The sequence below is a fragment of the Penicillium crustosum genome (genome assembly GCF_028827405.1).
Source record: "Penicillium crustosum strain IBT 35664 chromosome Unknown utg000005l_segment0_segment0, whole genome shotgun sequence".
In the NCBI taxonomy this organism is placed as follows: Eukaryota; Fungi; Ascomycota; class Eurotiomycetes; order Eurotiales; family Aspergillaceae; genus Penicillium; species Penicillium crustosum.
In genome coordinates, this window is record NW_026623126.1 from 2,469,956 (window position 1) to 2,487,001 (window position 17,046).

Here is a 17,046-nt window from a genome sequence, read left to right on the forward strand (position 1 = left end):
ATTGGGATATTGACCAACCAGAGCGTGTGGTTAAAATGGCGGCTGAATGGTTGATATCAGGCTAAAATGCTTGGTGGCTTGCTTTAGCCTGGATGAGGGGCTATATTCATATGAAAGACTGGATAGGTTTTTACTCCCCCCAAATCAATATCGAAATTTGTAAAATCTGTACGGAACTACGCGGGTTCGAATAAAATAAAGTGACTTTTGTTTTTCACACACAAAAAAAAAAGACAATAATGTAGCTAATATCGTATTCCACTTGGGTACAAAATCATCAGAGCGTCAAATGGGTATCTTCGAATGGTTAGATCAAGGGTCGTAAGCTGCCACTCCTAGGGCTTGCATTGTAGCTGAGACTTTCCCCTCGAGCCCTGGCCCGTGTAACTTCCGGTGACATCAGTCCCTCACGCGACTCACGGGTGATCCGGGATGGTAATCCTGGCGGCGGTGATATGTGATGACTGACTACGCTCGCAGGAAGCTCAAGCGACGGGATCGATGCATCCATTACATTTGTGGTAGTCGATTCCACCTTCGTAGATGACGGCCGAGCATGTGACTCCGAGTAGAACTGTTCTAGTTGGACTGCATCGCCGCAGAACTCGGCTAGGGCGTTAAGAACGTTTTCCGGTGCGCGGTATAGGTTCGCCGAGTCGATGCTTGCTGATCCGGATGGGGTAAGTGGGCTGCCGATACTGCCAATGTCATGAACGGGCCGGGCAATTGGAGAAAGCCGGGGTGAGACACGGTCAAGCCCGTCGTGATTTGCCGCACGGCCCCGGAAGTCGGACCGATTGTGGCTCTCAAAACGGCCTACGTCTCGAGTCACGGCGCTGCGGGTACTCACCAGCCGATTGGCAAGGAGGAGGAAATCGCCCTCGTCGGTGATCTGCGCGAGAATGCTTCCAGTTCGGTGGATAAATTGCGGGTAAATGTAATCGGGCTTTCCCCAGGAGTAGGATACTTCAACGTCTGCGGGGAATGCAGAGGCGGCTTCGAAGTCCAGTACAAAATCAAACTTCCGTAATATGGCTTTCTGGTAGTACAGGCGATCCGGCGGACCAGGTTGCGCAAACGACGCATTGTTGAACACTGTGTGCAGTGGTCCCTTGGGTGGCGGGACCTTGAGTTTGATTTTGTAGGGTTTCCGGAATGGCTGCGTCTTGTCGATAGCACATGCTTCGGCGATCGGCACCTGTACTAATTTCAGCCCGAATTTGTCGGCAGTCGAGGCCCAAGAAAGCACGGTATCTTCAATCAACTTGGGAGTTGTGCTCATCCAGCTGAGTTCGATATGGAAGCAATTCTCGGGGTTATGTAGTCGGTCCCAGTGGAGATCAATCACTTCCGGCCGATTCGATCGCTTGCGTGGATCAACATCGAATTTCATAGATTTGGACAGCATGATTGCGACCTTGTTCTTCGCTTTGGAGGGAGTGTTGGGGGTTTGTGGTATACGCTCGTCGATGCTGTCTGATCGAGCTTTGAGACTGGCGGGAGAGTCCTTGGCAGTCCCAATGGCGGGTGTTGATGGCATCGATTTGTCTGGTCTCAGTTGAGGGAACCAGCTTCCCCGGGACTCTGGGCGAGTGACACGATAATCGGCACAGACTTGATAGAAATAGTTGCCATCTCGGAAATTGTGTCTCTTCTCCACGTGTTGGAACAACCCATGATCGATTAACTCGTTGCCAAATTTGACTGCTTGTTCACGGGTATCGATATCACGTATGTTTTGCAACAGCCAGGTTGTGAATTCAAATCCGATAAAGCAATTGTAGTGCAACCTCCAATGCCACCGTCGGTCCATCATCCGGACACCCTTTTCGCCTTGGATAATTTGCGCTAATGACATAAGACTGATGCTGGATCTGTCCAACAGTTCTGACTCGGGTAGGAGCTGAGCAGGGGCATTGTCGAGCCCTGGATCTGTAAGCAGCAAACGGTCCAGCTCTGCTGTAACAATCTCAGATGGATTGCGCGTTTGGTACATGATGTTCAAAGGATTCTGATCTCGCTTAGGATTCGACTTCTCGAAAAGCTTTTCCTCGGGCGAAACGTATTTGTACCGTTGCCAGATATGGGTTAGTTGGCTGATCCCAAGCAAATGAATTTCTTCCTCATTATCCTCATGGGAAGTCTGCAAATTTCGCCGAGAATTGGCATGGAGTTGGAGCGGAATCAAGACGTAACGGACTCGCCAGAAATGCAGCTGCTGGGCCGGGTTTTGGAGATAATCTCGATGACCAGCCACATAATTATCGGCATAGTTCCAGTTGTATTCTTCGGAAGTTGGATCCAGCTTGATATTCTTCACTTCATATTCGGCGCTCAATATTGTTTTCATCGCCGGTTGATATAGAGTAAAGGTAGGCTTCTTGGGAGAAGTGATTACCGCAGAGTTTTGATGCGTAAAGCGGGTCACTTCAACTTCTCCCCCTTGGATGCAGACAAGGCGGTGGATCGTGTTGCCCTTGGATAGAAACAATGTGAGCCCATCGCGCTCTAGACCTCGGAAGTCGAAGACGTTCAAGGATTCAAGGCCGGGCTGCGCGGAAACTTCGGCTACATGCTTTCCAATGATGATTTGGAAGCCATGAGAAAGCCGTAGCGAGATCATTTCTCGTAGAAGTACTCCGCGTGTCTTTGGTGCGTCAATGCCTTCAGAATCTTCATTTGGAAAGACACGATATGGTGTCTGTAGATAGTCCGAAGCAAGCTCACTGGCTGTTGGGAATTCCTCCGTCGTCAATGGAAGCACTGCAGGAGACTTTAAGCTCTTCCACTTTACGACCGCCACATGTGGAGGGCGAGGATACGCATGTTGCCAACGGCCAAACCAACTAGTATCCCGCAGCACATCTTTAGGGGTATTGCATGGATTGACAGATCGGACCCATGGAGACAAGGCTTTGCTTGGGGAGTTGCGCATATGTAGCTCACGCGGACTATGGTTCAGAGTGATTTCGATCTTGTGATCGTTCGGATGATCTTCAGCATGGTCCCGACCGACTTCATTCGCTGGCGTTTCCACCAACAGTGATCCATGGGGGCCCACCTGCTCTGGCGTTTCGGATTCCTTTGATGGATTTTTGGGGGCATTTTGATGGAGATCGGCTTAGCGGGAGTCTGGGAAGGCTTGGAGGGTGTTGACGACGGCGAAAGTATCTCGAAGACTGACGTAGTCGATGCTGTCTCTGACGGGCTTAAAGAAGTAATGCTCCTTGCATCGGAAATTGATGCGGCAGGAGTTCTTTGGTTTGTCATGGGCATGGCACTGGCATGTTCCACATTGACCCCTGTGCTTGCCACGGCTCTAGGTGGAGTAGCGCTTAAGCCTCGAAGCGCAAAGCTAATCGTCCGGGAAATCCGTGAGGCCATTGGCGCTGGCGCCTTTTTTAACGCTGGTTTGATGGGGGACATGCTATTGCCCGAGCTTGGGCTTCTTGGTGTGGTCATATTCGAGTCAATTCTTCGAGGCCCAGAGTGCAGAGAATCATTCTCGTCCGCTGGATTCGTTTCATGATGGCGGAGGCGCGTGATGGAGCGAGCAGATAACCGTTCATGCACTCCGCCCCCAGCAGCCTGGACTTCTGATTCACTGGGTCGCTTTGCCTTGAGCGCTTTGGTGGCCTGGCGTCGTTTCGGAGAGACGGTGAAAATGTTTTCATCGTATTGGTCCATCCAAGACATCACTGCCTTGCGTGAACTCTGCGTATCTTGAGTTTTCGACTCATTTTGGCCGGCCGCGTTTTGAATAAAGGATCCCGGGCGGAGACTATCGCTAAGTTGCCCTTTGAAAGATGAAGGATTCGCGAAACGGGTTTTAGGAGGAGCACGACCACTTGAACTGTAACCGGGCCAAGATCCACCTGGTCTTGTTACACCGCGGCCTTCAGTAAGGTAAGGGATTGTGATGTTTGCTTGTTCACTTTCCATGACCCCCATCATTTGGATCTCATACATACGCACTCGTGGCGTGAACGCCTTTGAAGGCCGAGTGACAGTAAGAGAGATGGGCGCATTGGGGTCCTTTTTCAAGATTCGCCGGGCCTCTCGGTATGTTTCAGGGTTCCAATAGGAGATGTCAAGCCAATGAGGAATACCAAAGCTCCAGTCTTTGGCTTGAGGTGTTGCCCGTTCCCTCATTCTAGTTGCAGACAGGTATGAGCTTGGAGAAAGATATGATGATCTGCTCACAATGCTGGAAAGGGAATGATGGATGTCAGAAGACATCATGTCCCTGTTAACTCTGCTGGATCCAGGCCCTCCCGAATCCCCAGGATGTTCCACTGGCTCCCGGTATTTGAAGAGTGGGACAGAATGAAGAGGCATCGGACTCAAACAGACCAAGTCAATCGCTATGCCTCGGTTCGCAAGGGCTTCTGTTGTAGAAGCTAAGGATTCGTAAGAGACCTCGAAAACGCCGCTACCAGGGGTGATGACAATGATCGAGGTACCAGTGTGGACCATGTCTCGATCGATATGATCGAAAGCCAGGTGAGCAGAGGCGAGATGAATGGCCTCTAGGATGTTTCCTCGTAGAGCCGAACTTGGGTGTCCGGCAATGGTGGCTATATTTGGCTTGGAAGAGCTCTTGATACCACTGCTAGATACAGCATCAATGTCGTCCAGTTTCAAGATTGACACATCTCGCAAAAAGGTCCTGAATTCCCTTTTGAGTTCGTCTAGGATGGTTGTCCAATAGCCACTTGCCATATCATTTACTACCACACGGTAGAAATCTCGAGTCGGAACTTTGTTCGGCCCAGACTTGCTGTTGAAGTTCCCAGCACTAAATTTAGGTTGACTTGAATGGGTGGGCCTATCATACTCGACTCGGGTGAACAGCACAATGGTCACCAAATGTTTTGCATCCGAACTAGCCCATCTCTTGAAGAGCTCCGGTAGGAAACCATTGATAACCCGACTGAAGAGGATGTCACCAGTTCCCTCCGCGTCGAAGTTCCACATTTCTTTCGACATTTGGATGAATAGGACATATTTGGCGGACTCGCTTCGGAAAATAGGGATCGTTTTTGGCGAGAAATATCCCGAAAGGCATTTCTTCTCTCGGATAAAGATGTTCTTGACAGTGGCTTTGATGCTCCCCATAAACATGATCTTTTGTCCTTTGTATATGATTTTATCTGATAATTCCGACATGACTAGTCTCCACATGTCCGATCGGACCATGTATTGATCGCGAAAGGCGATGTCGACATGAGATGCCGCACATTGCTCTCGATCCACAATCGACAATAGAACCTGTGTTCTATTTTTGAAACCAAATATGTTGGCAATGTTGTTTGTCACTGAAATTTCTAATTGAGGGTTCCGAGCCTTGGTTTCTGGTGGTAAGGCCTTCACCACAAATAGACAGCGGTTTTGAAGTGGAGTCTTGAATTTCGAGGTGTTATCCGCTTGAGACGCCGAGTTGAGTTCGGCATGACTCTCGCGACCAGCCTTCGACGCCGCATCGGGCTTTAAGGTAGAATAACCAGTATCGCCAGATACCCGCATAGGCAGGATCTCGACAACGTCACCAACTTGCACCTCAGTTTCGCCGAAAGCCGTTGGATTCAACAAAATTTCTTCACGTGAAAACGTCTCATCATGCACCCAAAGCGTGCATTGATGTCGTGTCCAGCTTGCCGAGGATAGCCTGACGGTCCGGTCATCTGTAGCTTGGTCGTGGTCGTGGCCATGGTTCGAGGTCTCCAGTGAGTGGGTGGAGCTGCTCTCCAAGCTCGCCGCGCTCACTTGCCTCAAGTGCGACCGCCGCATGGGCCCACGCAAAGACATTTCTTTATGCCTTTATGCTTGCATTTCACTGCAATTAGTCAATTCAAATATCAGAATACGTTCATAAGTTCTTGCGAGAGATAACCTTTGCAAAGGGGAGATACCAAGATCACGTGAACAAACTTGGTCACATGATATTTATGCCTAAGGCAAAATATACACCTCAATCCATGACGCATACAATAACAGCCGTTGATTTCTAGGTATCATATGAATTGAATCAATGAACTTGATGGATAATAAGTTCTTTGCTCTCCCGAAAATCCATTAGGAAATAATGTCGAAAATGGTTGAATTCTGGGGGAAAACTAGTTCTGAGCCCTAAACCGCATGTTTCTAGAGTTAGCACTGTGTATAAAACAACCACGGATGCACGACTGTTCCAGCCGACAGAGTGGCACATATTTTGCTCCCCAACTATAGGCATGAAAAATTGAAACTTGATTTTATAGCCTACACTATGATGGGTAGATTATCTCTCGGGTTGAGCTGGATTCATAACAATAGTCAGTTGTAGAACCGAACAATCCGCTGAGACCGATAAAGTCAACAAAGAAAAACAAATCCTGTGACTATGACCTTTGAAGATCTCTTTTATGCCCTTTTGTACCGGTAGCTTTTGCCTTGGGAAATTTGACAATTCGACCATAATATGTTGAGACCAGTGTCGGCTTACATGTCAGCAGAGGGCTTGGAAGGGGTGCCTGGCAGATCAGGCTATAACCCAGGATGGGGAACAGATCGTTTGCAGATAGTTTTGGAAGCTTGTCTCCCCTAATACAACTCTCTCCTCTCTCTGCCCTCTCGCCTTGTAGGCTCAACATAACATCATCATCATAACCCGGTCAAGTGTATGTATGCCCGGGCGGCATTGAGCAGACAGAAGTGAAAAAAGCAGAAGAAGATTCTTGGAAAAAAGAAAGTCCAGCGAGCATCGTATATATAAATGTTGTATAGTAGCATATATCAGTAGCAAAAAGTATGATTGCGCCGCGCACGGTGCAGGTTGTGATTATTGTAGGTGCGACTGAGCCCACCGATTGTACTCTGTAGACTCAAATGCTCTGCCTTTTGGGGTCAGCAATTGTATAACAAATCAAGTCATTCGTTTTGTAATCACATAGACACGCACACGAAACCCTCCGGAAGTGGAATACCTAGCACGACACCCCTCTCAGTGCAATCTTGACCAAAGAGGCAAATTTAAACCCCCAATCTCCTTCTTTGGTGTTTGGCATGGTTCTCCGCCTGCATCAAAGAGGAATGGAAAGCTTATCTCGTGAGTTTGGGTGTACTCCGTGCTTGGTCGTGGTTCCCTTGAGCAGGGTAAGACATGGCTTAATTTCCGTAATCCACAGGATTTTCCATGGCGCAATTGATAGGCTGGGATCGACAATTCGAATTTTGCCTGAATTACAGGGGCGGAAAAGCTGCACAGGCGATGTTGATCTCTTCTATGGGACCCTAATTGGTTCGGATGCCATTCGGAGTTGGTTTCCGGGTTGCCCCCCCGAGTCTTTGTTTATCGCCTCCGCCTAATTTGAACGACACCTCTTGTTACCCCTAACACCGAGCTTGAGGGAATTTTTTTTTTCTCAATTCGTCTCTGGGATTTCCCTAAAAGAATGACTCTGAATGATGGCCAGCGAATTTGCATATGTTGCACTCACAGGAAAAGCAAGAGCAACGGGCGCATTGCTCCCAAGTCCATCCCTATCCTCACATATTAAAGCACCTTGAGGGGCCAGAATTATAACTGCTAGTACCCGCTGAAAATGTCTGGTGTATATTTCATACTCGATGGTCAAAGTTGGTCGTTGAGGCTTAGTTCATGCACCGATGCACTGTCACGGAGGCTGACAGTACCGTGAAACCCTGGGGATCAAAGCTTAGCGCCTCGAAATTAACCGAAATCACGAGGCGCGATCAACGATTAATCTCGAAACCTTTCTTATGGAAGTGAGGAAGTCCATTTTTCGTTCTGGTTTGATTTCGGTGATAATGATGATGAGGATGGCCATTTCCTTGCATCGGAGCCCTCTCGGTGTGATCTAATCAGGTGGTGGGCCAACCTTGGTTCGACAGTATCACAGAATTGCTCATGCTTCATGCCATCAACATGTCCCCGGGGCTTGGGGTCACTCCTATAGCCTCGTGGCTCGTTAAAACTGTATAGCACAGCTGCAATGGGGTGTAAACACCAAGACCGTTGCTTTCGTTCACGTTTGTGTCATCTGTCTTGGCTGGTTTAAATGCTCATTGCAGAGTTTCGGTTCTCGAAATGCCTCGCAGATCATTATCGCGTATTACTAGAAACTCGAGCATTGCAGCCAGAAAAAGGGCTATGGTTGGGCGAAGACTTCTTGATGAGCATTGTCCAACTATAGACAGGTCCGGTCCTTTGGGCCCGTGCCATAATTTTACCACCAGAGTTAGCATCACCGTTGATAACGCATAGGATGAGTGCCCTCTTCTCTTCCCTCGAAGGCCTATCGCGTTCTTGGATTACTCTCTTCGCTGCAATGCCGCAGACATCCGACTGCTGATTATCTACCGTAGGATTCCACAATCACACACGACCCGCCGACTCGTTGGTATACAAGAGTTCCGGAAATCCAGCAAAAGTCACAGCAATCAATAAGGTCATGATTATTTGTCGTCTTGTTTGCCTCTGGGGTATAATGAGCGTGTCGACATTGGTGGGTCTTCTGTTTTGCTGGCGAACGAGTACCAACCCACCGAAACCGAGGCAAGTCAGAAGGGCAAGAAGACTATTTGATTGAAAGAAAAGCATTGACATTTTACCTAGTCATGCCTTGTTACAAGCTTCAGTTTTTTTCCGGGGGTTTGAAAGCACAGCAACGATCCTCTTGCAAACTGTCCCAAGAGCCCTGAAGGGAGAGGAGATCCGACGGATAGTCTTGCTGCCGGTGGTATCTGGTTCTGATCACCAAGACAATGTTGCCTCGTGAAATAGATTCATGATATATCCCGCCAGGTCCTCGAACAAAGATGGTCGTTTGAATGCCAAGCTATCATCGATATTTGGAATACGGGTGATTCTCGGACCGAAAGAGGGCGATACGACTCAGAACGTTCCACGTCACTGACCTGTCCCTAGTACAGGGAGAGAGTCAATCTCTCGTGGCATATCGGCGAGCAGGTTTCATATGGAAATTCTATCCTGGGTGCTTCAAGGCTTGTACAGACCACATAGGCCAATGTTCCTGCGATACAGCACAGCCATATCCACAGGAAAGGTTTACAATGACCATCCTCATGCGTTCAAAAATACCAAATTGCAGAGCAAAGCGCTTATTTTCTTTAGCGCTACTCTTAGTGGCAACCCGGCAAAGACCTCCAGCATACCAGAGAGCTCCATTTCGGTTGAAACCCCACTTGTGAATACCCACAGGAGGGGGATCTACTATGTTGTACTTTGTACTTGGTATTTTTTTTTTTTTTTTTTTTGACTTTTCGTTTTTTTATTATTAAACTCTTGTGCAAGGGGGATAATTCTTTCTCAGTTCTGCTAGTGTGGCTTATGAGTGTTCCGCTAGCGTCTCACGTCGCGTCTGGCGACAAAACCCTTGATCGTATCCTTCCTATGATCAAATCCTTTCGAAGATTATATCAACAATATGAGTGAGAACTTTGGTACTCCGTATTCCGAATATCCGAACGTGGAAAATGAAATCAATTATGACTGGGCCGTGCCTGGATACCCGCAACCTTCTCCTTTCGAGTTCAATACCGAAAATATCCCTCTTCATGATATCCGTGATAACCGTGATATCCGTGATTATCTTTCAAACGACCGCGTGAATGCTAAGGTGGCTATCCCCCGGAACGCACAACCCAGTAGTTGGACTAGCAGTGGTCGAGTCAGTCGGGCTTGTGAAAATTGCCGTGAACACAAGGCCAAATGTAGTGGCCATCGTCCAACCTGTCATCGATGCCTAGATGCCGGTGTCCCGTGCTCCTATGGCGATCGGAAAAGGGAAAAGATGGTGAAGTTGGTAACCCTTTCGCTTAGTTTTCCAGTACTTTTTTTTTCTCTAACAGGTAATAGGCAGTTGAACGATCTAACCACACGGGTTGAAACCTTTGATGCCTTGCTCCGCGGTCTTTATCCCAAACTCGATGCCTCGTCGGCCCAACAGGTCGATCAAACATTGAGGGAGCTAAATGCACGCACTCCGCTCACCCAAGTCAATCCCTCTACCCCTATCCTTGCCTTATTCACCAACCCATCAAGCCCCATCAACCAACCAGTGCTTTCTTCCCGTACAGATGCTAGTCCTATATCTATTCCCTCAGGTACTGTAGACTACACTGAAGAGGACTTCAACCGTGATGAGAAAGCACAGGCGACGGGATTTGTGGGTGAACATTCGGAGATGGTATGGTTGTACAGACTCAAACGCGACCTTGACCATAAAAGTTTGAAAGGACTCAAAAAGACCACCGAACTTCCTTCCATCTCTTCTGTGAACTACTTCCAAAACGACTCGGAAATTTTGTTTCTGGACGATATCGACCTCGCCCATCGGCCTCCACAACAAATCGCTAATAAGCTCGTTGAGACCTACTTTCACGTCGTCCATCCTACTTTTCCGATTATTGGAAAAGCAATATTTCTAAACCAGTACCGATCCTTCTACGCGAATCCGAACGTGCGACCTGGGAAACGATGGATTATAGTGTTGAACCTGGTGTTTGCCATTGCGACCAGACATGCCTTCCTTGCCGATCAACCCCAACCGAATTGCGATGACCATCAGATTTATTTTGCACGGGCATGGAGGCTAAATGTAGGTAGCGTGTTGCTCCATCATCCCGACTTGCAACAGGCACAGGTGGAGGGCTTGGCTACTTTTTACCTCCTATCTGTTGGCCAAGTTAACAGGTTGGTCTTTCCTTTTCAGCCCTTATCTATTTCTTTGTGATTTATATCTGACCTGTCGGACTTCTTCATCTAGATCATGGAGACTCATTGGACTTGCAATTCGATCGGCGGTGACCATGGGTCTCAACATTCGAAGCGAGAGCGAGAGCATCACCCACTCTTCGAAAAAACTTCGATATCGGGTTTGGTGGGCGCTCTTTACGTTGGATATTATGCTATGTGAGATGACAGGCCGTCCACCTGGCACGGGGAGATCTTTTGCTCTACGCCCCTCCCTGTGCCCTTCGCAGAAGAGGATTTCTGGGATAAGCGTGTTGCGCAAGTTATTACCGACCAAAGGACTCGAAATGCCTTCTTCGCCTCTTTAATCTCCGATACCGTGACGGCTTCACCAGAAGAGAGTACAACTTTAAGGATACCGGAACGACATGGAGCAGACAAGGGGAAACAAGAAGAAAGGGCCAGCCAGACGGGCGCAGAGAATCTGACACCCAACTCTTCTCTGTACTTTTTGTATGCAGTGGACTTAGCTCATATCTTACGGGAGGCGATTAATACTCTGTATGCTCCTAGAGCAATACGGCAGTCATGGCATGATATCGAAACCGCCATTCCCACGCTAAACAACCATGCTGACAACTGGCTGTCTCGTCTCCCGGCGGAGTTTAATTTCACAATGCTAGACACAACTCATCAATTTCTACAGCAGCGTGCTGGTCTTGCTTTTCGATTCTACGCTACTAAGCTGATAATCTTGCAACCCTGTATCCAGCGTCTATTTCAACAATCTGAACCAAGCTCCCCGGGAACAGTGTGTGATCAGATGGCATCCTTGTGTGTTCAGATAGCAGGTCAAATGCTCGAACTGTTGCCCAAGGAGCCAGACTCGACTTGGCTGTATGGCGTCGCTCCATGGTGGTGCATCCTGCATAATATCATGCAATCGACTACCATTCTCCTCACCGAGCTCCTCACTCGCACCCATGTAGGCACCACCAAGGCTGTTGGTATCACTAAGAAGATCAACAAGGCAACTCGCTTCTTGAAAGTGATGTCATCCAAAGACCTTTCTTCCAAGCGAGCCTGGCTTATCTGCATGGACCTTCTTTCACGACATGGATCGAAGTTTGGGTTCGATGTTGACGTGGAAACCGAACTCTAAGCGCTCGGGTTCTTCAACGTGCCTCATATCTCATGTAGTTATGGAAGTTTGATTAATACCCTGACTTGATTGGCGAGGGAAGCGGCCTTGGGCGATGCATTTGCTTTTGCCTGCTGGTTTTAATGACATATAAGATGCAACTCATTCTATCTATCATGCGTCCCTTGTCATGTTGGAAATACGTGTTCATCTGACGTCTCAATTATGATTTCAGTTTATCTTCGTCAATACGCTTCTTTAAGTTGGCTGTGTCTTATCACAACAGTCTTGTATATTTTCATAGTATTGTGTCCTGCATTTGCTCACAAAAATACCATCTTTGAGTATTAGAGTGTCGAGTCGCTCAGCTTAAAGCAGAACAACTAGGTCTAGAACGTGCATATACTTATCGATGACTCATTCGCCCTGATTAATCCCGGTCAAAACTCATGGCATGTATATAGATTCTCTGCCTCGTTGAAGAATGTATCAACAGGGTGCAACAGCCCAAGATCGATATCTGACTGCGCCAGGAAATCCTGCATGGTCGGCTCTAGAAACGCCATTTCGGTCGTGTACCCGCCGACGGTATCCCTCAAGGGATAGGTATATGTATCGATGTCATAGTTGTGGACAGTCTGGGTGGCAGAAGAAGCAAGGACATCATGTGTTGTGGGTATTAACGACGGTGGAGGTATAGATGCCGACACCGATGCCGATGTAGATGTGGGCGGATTCAGCGGCAAAGTGTTCAAAAAAGGAGTAGTAGCCGTTGCCAAATCGGATGAAGGCCCAGACAAAGCTAGCGCACCAGTGCCAGAGCGAGCATTACCACTAGCATTAGCGTTGTTATTAGGTACCACTCCTCCACCAGCAGCCACATCAGCACTCCCCTCACCCCGCCTCAAACCCCGATACGCAGCCAAACAAACCTTCACCTGCTCGAGGTTATGGTAGAATTCCGCGGCAGCTAGATTCCCATTCTCGGTCATGGAGCGTAGTAGATCTAGTGCGGAGTCAAATCCGGTCATATCAGTCGGGTTGCCGATCGGAACAAAGCTGGACATTGCCAAGATCAACGCGGAGGAAAAGAGGTAGTGGGCGTGGAAATAGCCGAAGGTCGGCATGGATCCGTTGATCCACCGTGTCAGGATCATGGAATGGGAGTGCCGTGCTGCATGGATACATGCTTCGCTCAGAGTGAGAACGGGCTGGGAAACAGATAGCTCTTCGCCTTCGGCTTCAGCCCCGGCCCCACCGGTATTATTGGTGGTATCGGGCCGGGGTTTGCTTTTTTTGCTTAGTGTCATTAGGAGGTGCAGTAGCGTTGGCCGCGTAGTTAGGATCACGCATTGGTTGAAGGACAGATGGAGGGAGACGATGGGTTTCTTGCTCGATTCCAGGTCTTCCATGTTCAGTCTCAGGGATTCGGGGAGTGTTTCTACCCAGTGTTTCAGGGCTTTGAGGATTTTCTGAACGCGCTGTAGGAAGGTCTCTTGGTATTTTCGCCGGCTGTATAGTTTGGTGATTGTCTCGCCGACTATGCGTGCCAGCTTGATGTTGGCGGTCATGTAGTCTGAGTCGGAGAGTTCCTCTTCGTGGCGCCAGCGTGGAGAGATGGTTGAAGGCATGTCGACATGGATATCATCATCGAGGATTTGCATTGGGAGGCCCATTTTGGATCCCCACATCCGGTCGAAGATGTAAATTGTCCACCATATTTGGATCCGGTGTTGGCGCTCCACTGGGTCGATGACCTGTGATTCTAGGATATTGTGATTCAAGCCGATTGTCAGCCCCATCCGCATGGCATTTCCGATCAGCACGTACGCCGAATGACGCCGGTTGAGATAGTATGAGAAAAGAGACTTGGGATATGGTAAGTACTGTGATGTCCAACAATAGTACATGCTGAGCCACATACCAACAACAGCAGGGTTTCCAAGTGTGTAACACTAGTTCTCTCCGGTAGGATCTGGACCAATCCCATTGATCGAGCAAAGTACGATGTGCCCGGTACCCTAGAGCCGGAATTGGGCTCAGACCGGATTGAATAGGCCTGGCCAAAAGCGAACAAGGCGAAGAATTTACACTTGTTAGCCGCGCAGTCAAAGTCTTGTGTCCTGTAGATCTCTTCTAGCTTATCTAACGTTGACTTGCGCATCATGAGGTGGTATAGATGCCCAATCTGGTGGATCGCTATTCGAACCAACAACCGAGCATGGTGGAGACTCGGCCACTGGATATCGGATTCATTCGCCGTGGCGATTGTCTCTTCGCGCTCATACTGAGTTCGTGGAATATGTGGCATTGCACTATTGCCTGACAAGAAACGTCGGAAGCGTGTTGCGAATGCTGAACATGCTGCCTCGCCGATGTAGATGGGTGGCGAGGAGGGATCATACCGGTGGAACCAGGCACGATCTCCAATCAATGGATTTTGAATTTCTGTTCCATCAGGAGCATCCGCTGCCCTGGAAGGGACTCTGTTTTACGTCTCAGCATGTTGCGGGTCATCTTTGGGAAGTCAAAGGATGTCTACCTCTGCGCCGGGTCGTTGATCTCGGCAACTTGAGCCGAGCTGATCGACCGTTCCTTGAGCCGCTGATTCTCGGCGAGGAGCTGATCTAAATAGCTAATTGGAGAAGACAGTTTTAGCCTCTGGCCCGACAAGTGCAATAGACAAGCTTTTTATAAGGCTTGGTCTAATAATAGGATGCGGCTTAATCGCATACTTCTCGCTAACTTTCACCTGTCGATCCCGAGTAGCATAGCTACATTCATCAGCGAGTCCGACTGTACAGCATTTCCTACACGGCTGATCTCCAGAACACTTGATTTTATGCGAGTGGCATCTTCGGCAGCTGTTGATACCATACGTCAGTGCTCGGTGGCTTCGGCGTGAGGTATATGCAGGTGGAATACGCACGCAACAAATTTCCTTTTTTGAGACTCCCGACCTTCCTGCTCTTGCTCTTCTGTTGGGGCACATCTTTTTCGCGCCATCTGATACTCCCCCTCTTCTCGCTATCATCGGGCTTTTCAGATTGTGCAAAAAAAGAAAATCGCCGGATGCGGTCGGAGAATTGAAGTTCTTTGCCGATCATTCGGTGATTTAGGAGTTTGGCCGATGTATAGCTGACTAATCAATTTGCTGGTGCCCACCTGGGCACCCAGGCAGCAACCTTGAAGGCCCAACCTTGAAAGTGTGCCCAGACGAGCCTAATATGCTGTATACCTGCATTAAGTAGGAACGAAGAAAGTGTATTTGAATGTCTTGAAGCTGATTTCTCGAGTCTCTATATGTTTAAATCTATGTATTATATTCTAGGAAATCATTGAGCCATGTCTGTCTATCGCGATCTATATAAGCTAACTCTATCATGCAGGCATTTCATATCGCCTCGTATGCAAAAACATAAATCAATCAAAGTGAAAAAAAAGCGTCATTTTGTTGCGGTCAAGACTTCGCATCAAGGCTGAACTTCCTTTCAGACCATCGCTGCATATCAATGCCCCATTTTGTGATAGCAAGCACAAGGAAGCCTCCTATTATAGCGAAGAATACGCCTGAATAATCGTTAGATATGTCCCATTCATGATCTCGTCAAGAGAACTCACAGATTGTAAATGTCCACCCTACCCCGATAGCGCTGATTAACGGCTCAACGACCGCTGTCGCTCCGGCAGCAAAGATATACTGCACTACATACTTTGCGCTGATGACCTCCGAACGAACATGTGGTATAGCCTCTGCAAGATATATGGTTAGCTCGGGGTACTTGCATATCAAATAGATAGCACTCACCAGCCGTATAAGTATTCAGTCCATTGAAAGAACCCATAAGCCCTACGCCTGCAAAGAAAGCGGCGATAATTGGCACAACCATACCTCCCACTTCTTCCTCTAAGGTCCAGCCGTAGATTAATGTTGCAATCGGGAGGACCCCAAAAAGAGTGGCAATACCACTGTTCAATCGGTCCTGAGGCAGGCGCACCCCGTTTCGTTTGATAATCCATTTCTTCACGGCGCGGTCGGATAGCTTGCCACCGACCACACTACCGACCAGAAAGCCTATTCCCGGGGAGAGGTAGAATAGGCCGCTGATGAGGGGAGACGTCAGGTTGAAACGTGGATTGAAGATTGAGCGGGCTGATGTGAGAATTGTGTATTGGAACGTGGCAAGGAGACCACATGTGAGGCACTGTTGCTTGTTAGTCAATCACTTGACAAGGTACAACCCCAGTACTGGAAGATGATGCTTACTGCAAAAAAGACATTGGGATACACAAAGTGACGGAAGACGCGCATTGGGTTGAACATGCCCATAACAGTGCAAAACTTCAAGGGTTTCTCGGAGTCCCGTTTCTTTTCCTGGATACTTGGCACAAAAAGAAAAGACAAGATGAGGCCGAGTAAAGTCATCGCGAATTGAAGCCAGTAGATAATGCGCCATTGAGCAAATGTGACGATGATTCCGCCAATACAGGGTCCTAATTAAACAATTAGCCACTTGGGTCCGACGACACCCATAGAAATAGTGACAATTTAAACATACCGATTGCAGGCCCACTCACAGATCCAACCATAAAGCAGCCGACGGCCGTTCCACGCACAGTCTATCAATCCCGGTAAGTAACCGGCAAACAATCGGAATGAAACTGACATACCGGTTCAAAGATATCCGCAAGAATAGTTTGCCCAGCAACCATGAAGAAGGTACCTGTAAAGCCTCCCAAAATGCGCATTGCGATAAACATATGCAAATTGATCGCCGCGGCGGTACCAGCCGAGCATGCACAAAGCACAAGTATAGCTGCATTATAGGCATTGCGACGCCCGAATAGGTTGGTGATAGGACCCCAAATAAAAGACGAAAAGCCCATGGCAATTAGAACACCAGCATTGGTAACATTGAGAATCTCCGATGTAGTAGAAAACTCGGTAGCGATCTCCGGGGTTGCGGGCAATAGTGAGGTACTGGAGAATGTGACAGCCAGTGTCATCCAGCTAACGATAAAAAGGATGAGGCATTTTCGCCATGTCGGGATACCATAGGCGTTTGAGAGCTGCGGTTTTAGGGCCAGGCCGTCTTCTGATTCCGAGTCGTGGGGAGAATCGACCTGTGGGGTTGGTTTTTGGGACTCAAGGTCTGGTCTGGATTCCATGATTAGGTATTGAGGGGGA

General features: G+C 48.4%; 4 protein-coding genes across 4 annotated transcripts; 1 reads left to right on the plus strand and 3 right to left on the minus strand.

Moving 5' to 3' along the window:
- Positions 1-307: 307 nt before the first annotated feature.
- Positions 308-5,808, minus strand: iml1 (GTPase-activating protein IML1; the record flags this gene model as incomplete). Its single annotated transcript, XM_056879356.1, has 2 exons — positions 308-2,951; positions 3,062-5,808. The coding sequence occupies 2 exons, from the start codon at positions 5,806-5,808 to the stop codon at positions 308-310; spliced, it is 5,391 nt and encodes a 1,796-aa protein (XP_056724675.1).
- Positions 5,809-9,449: 3,641 nt separating this feature from the next.
- N7487_011627 (putative C6 transcription factor) lies at positions 9,450-11,879 on the plus strand (the record flags this gene model as incomplete). Its single annotated transcript, XM_056879357.1, has 4 exons — positions 9,450-9,823; positions 9,881-10,717; positions 10,791-10,904; positions 10,949-11,879. The coding sequence occupies 4 exons, from the start codon at positions 9,450-9,452 to the stop codon at positions 11,877-11,879; spliced, it is 2,256 nt and encodes a 751-aa protein (XP_056724676.1).
- A 419-nt stretch (positions 11,880-12,298) lies between these two features.
- On the minus strand, positions 12,299-14,965 carry N7487_011628 (transcription factor domain-containing protein; the record flags this gene model as incomplete). The annotated part of the gene is made up of 6 exons (XM_056879358.1): positions 12,299-13,726; positions 13,783-14,344; positions 14,401-14,493; positions 14,594-14,610; positions 14,673-14,722; positions 14,788-14,965. The coding sequence occupies 6 exons, from the start codon at positions 14,963-14,965 to the stop codon at positions 12,299-12,301; spliced, it is 2,328 nt and encodes a 775-aa protein (XP_056724677.1).
- A 353-nt stretch (positions 14,966-15,318) lies between these two features.
- On the minus strand, positions 15,319-17,027 carry N7487_011629 (putative MFS transporter; the record flags this gene model as incomplete). Its single annotated transcript, XM_056879359.1, has 6 exons — positions 15,319-15,428; positions 15,480-15,611; positions 15,667-16,063; positions 16,126-16,352; positions 16,418-16,478; positions 16,530-17,027. The coding sequence occupies 6 exons, from the start codon at positions 17,025-17,027 to the stop codon at positions 15,319-15,321; spliced, it is 1,425 nt and encodes a 474-aa protein (XP_056724678.1).
- Between the last annotated feature and the right edge of the window lie 19 nt (positions 17,028-17,046).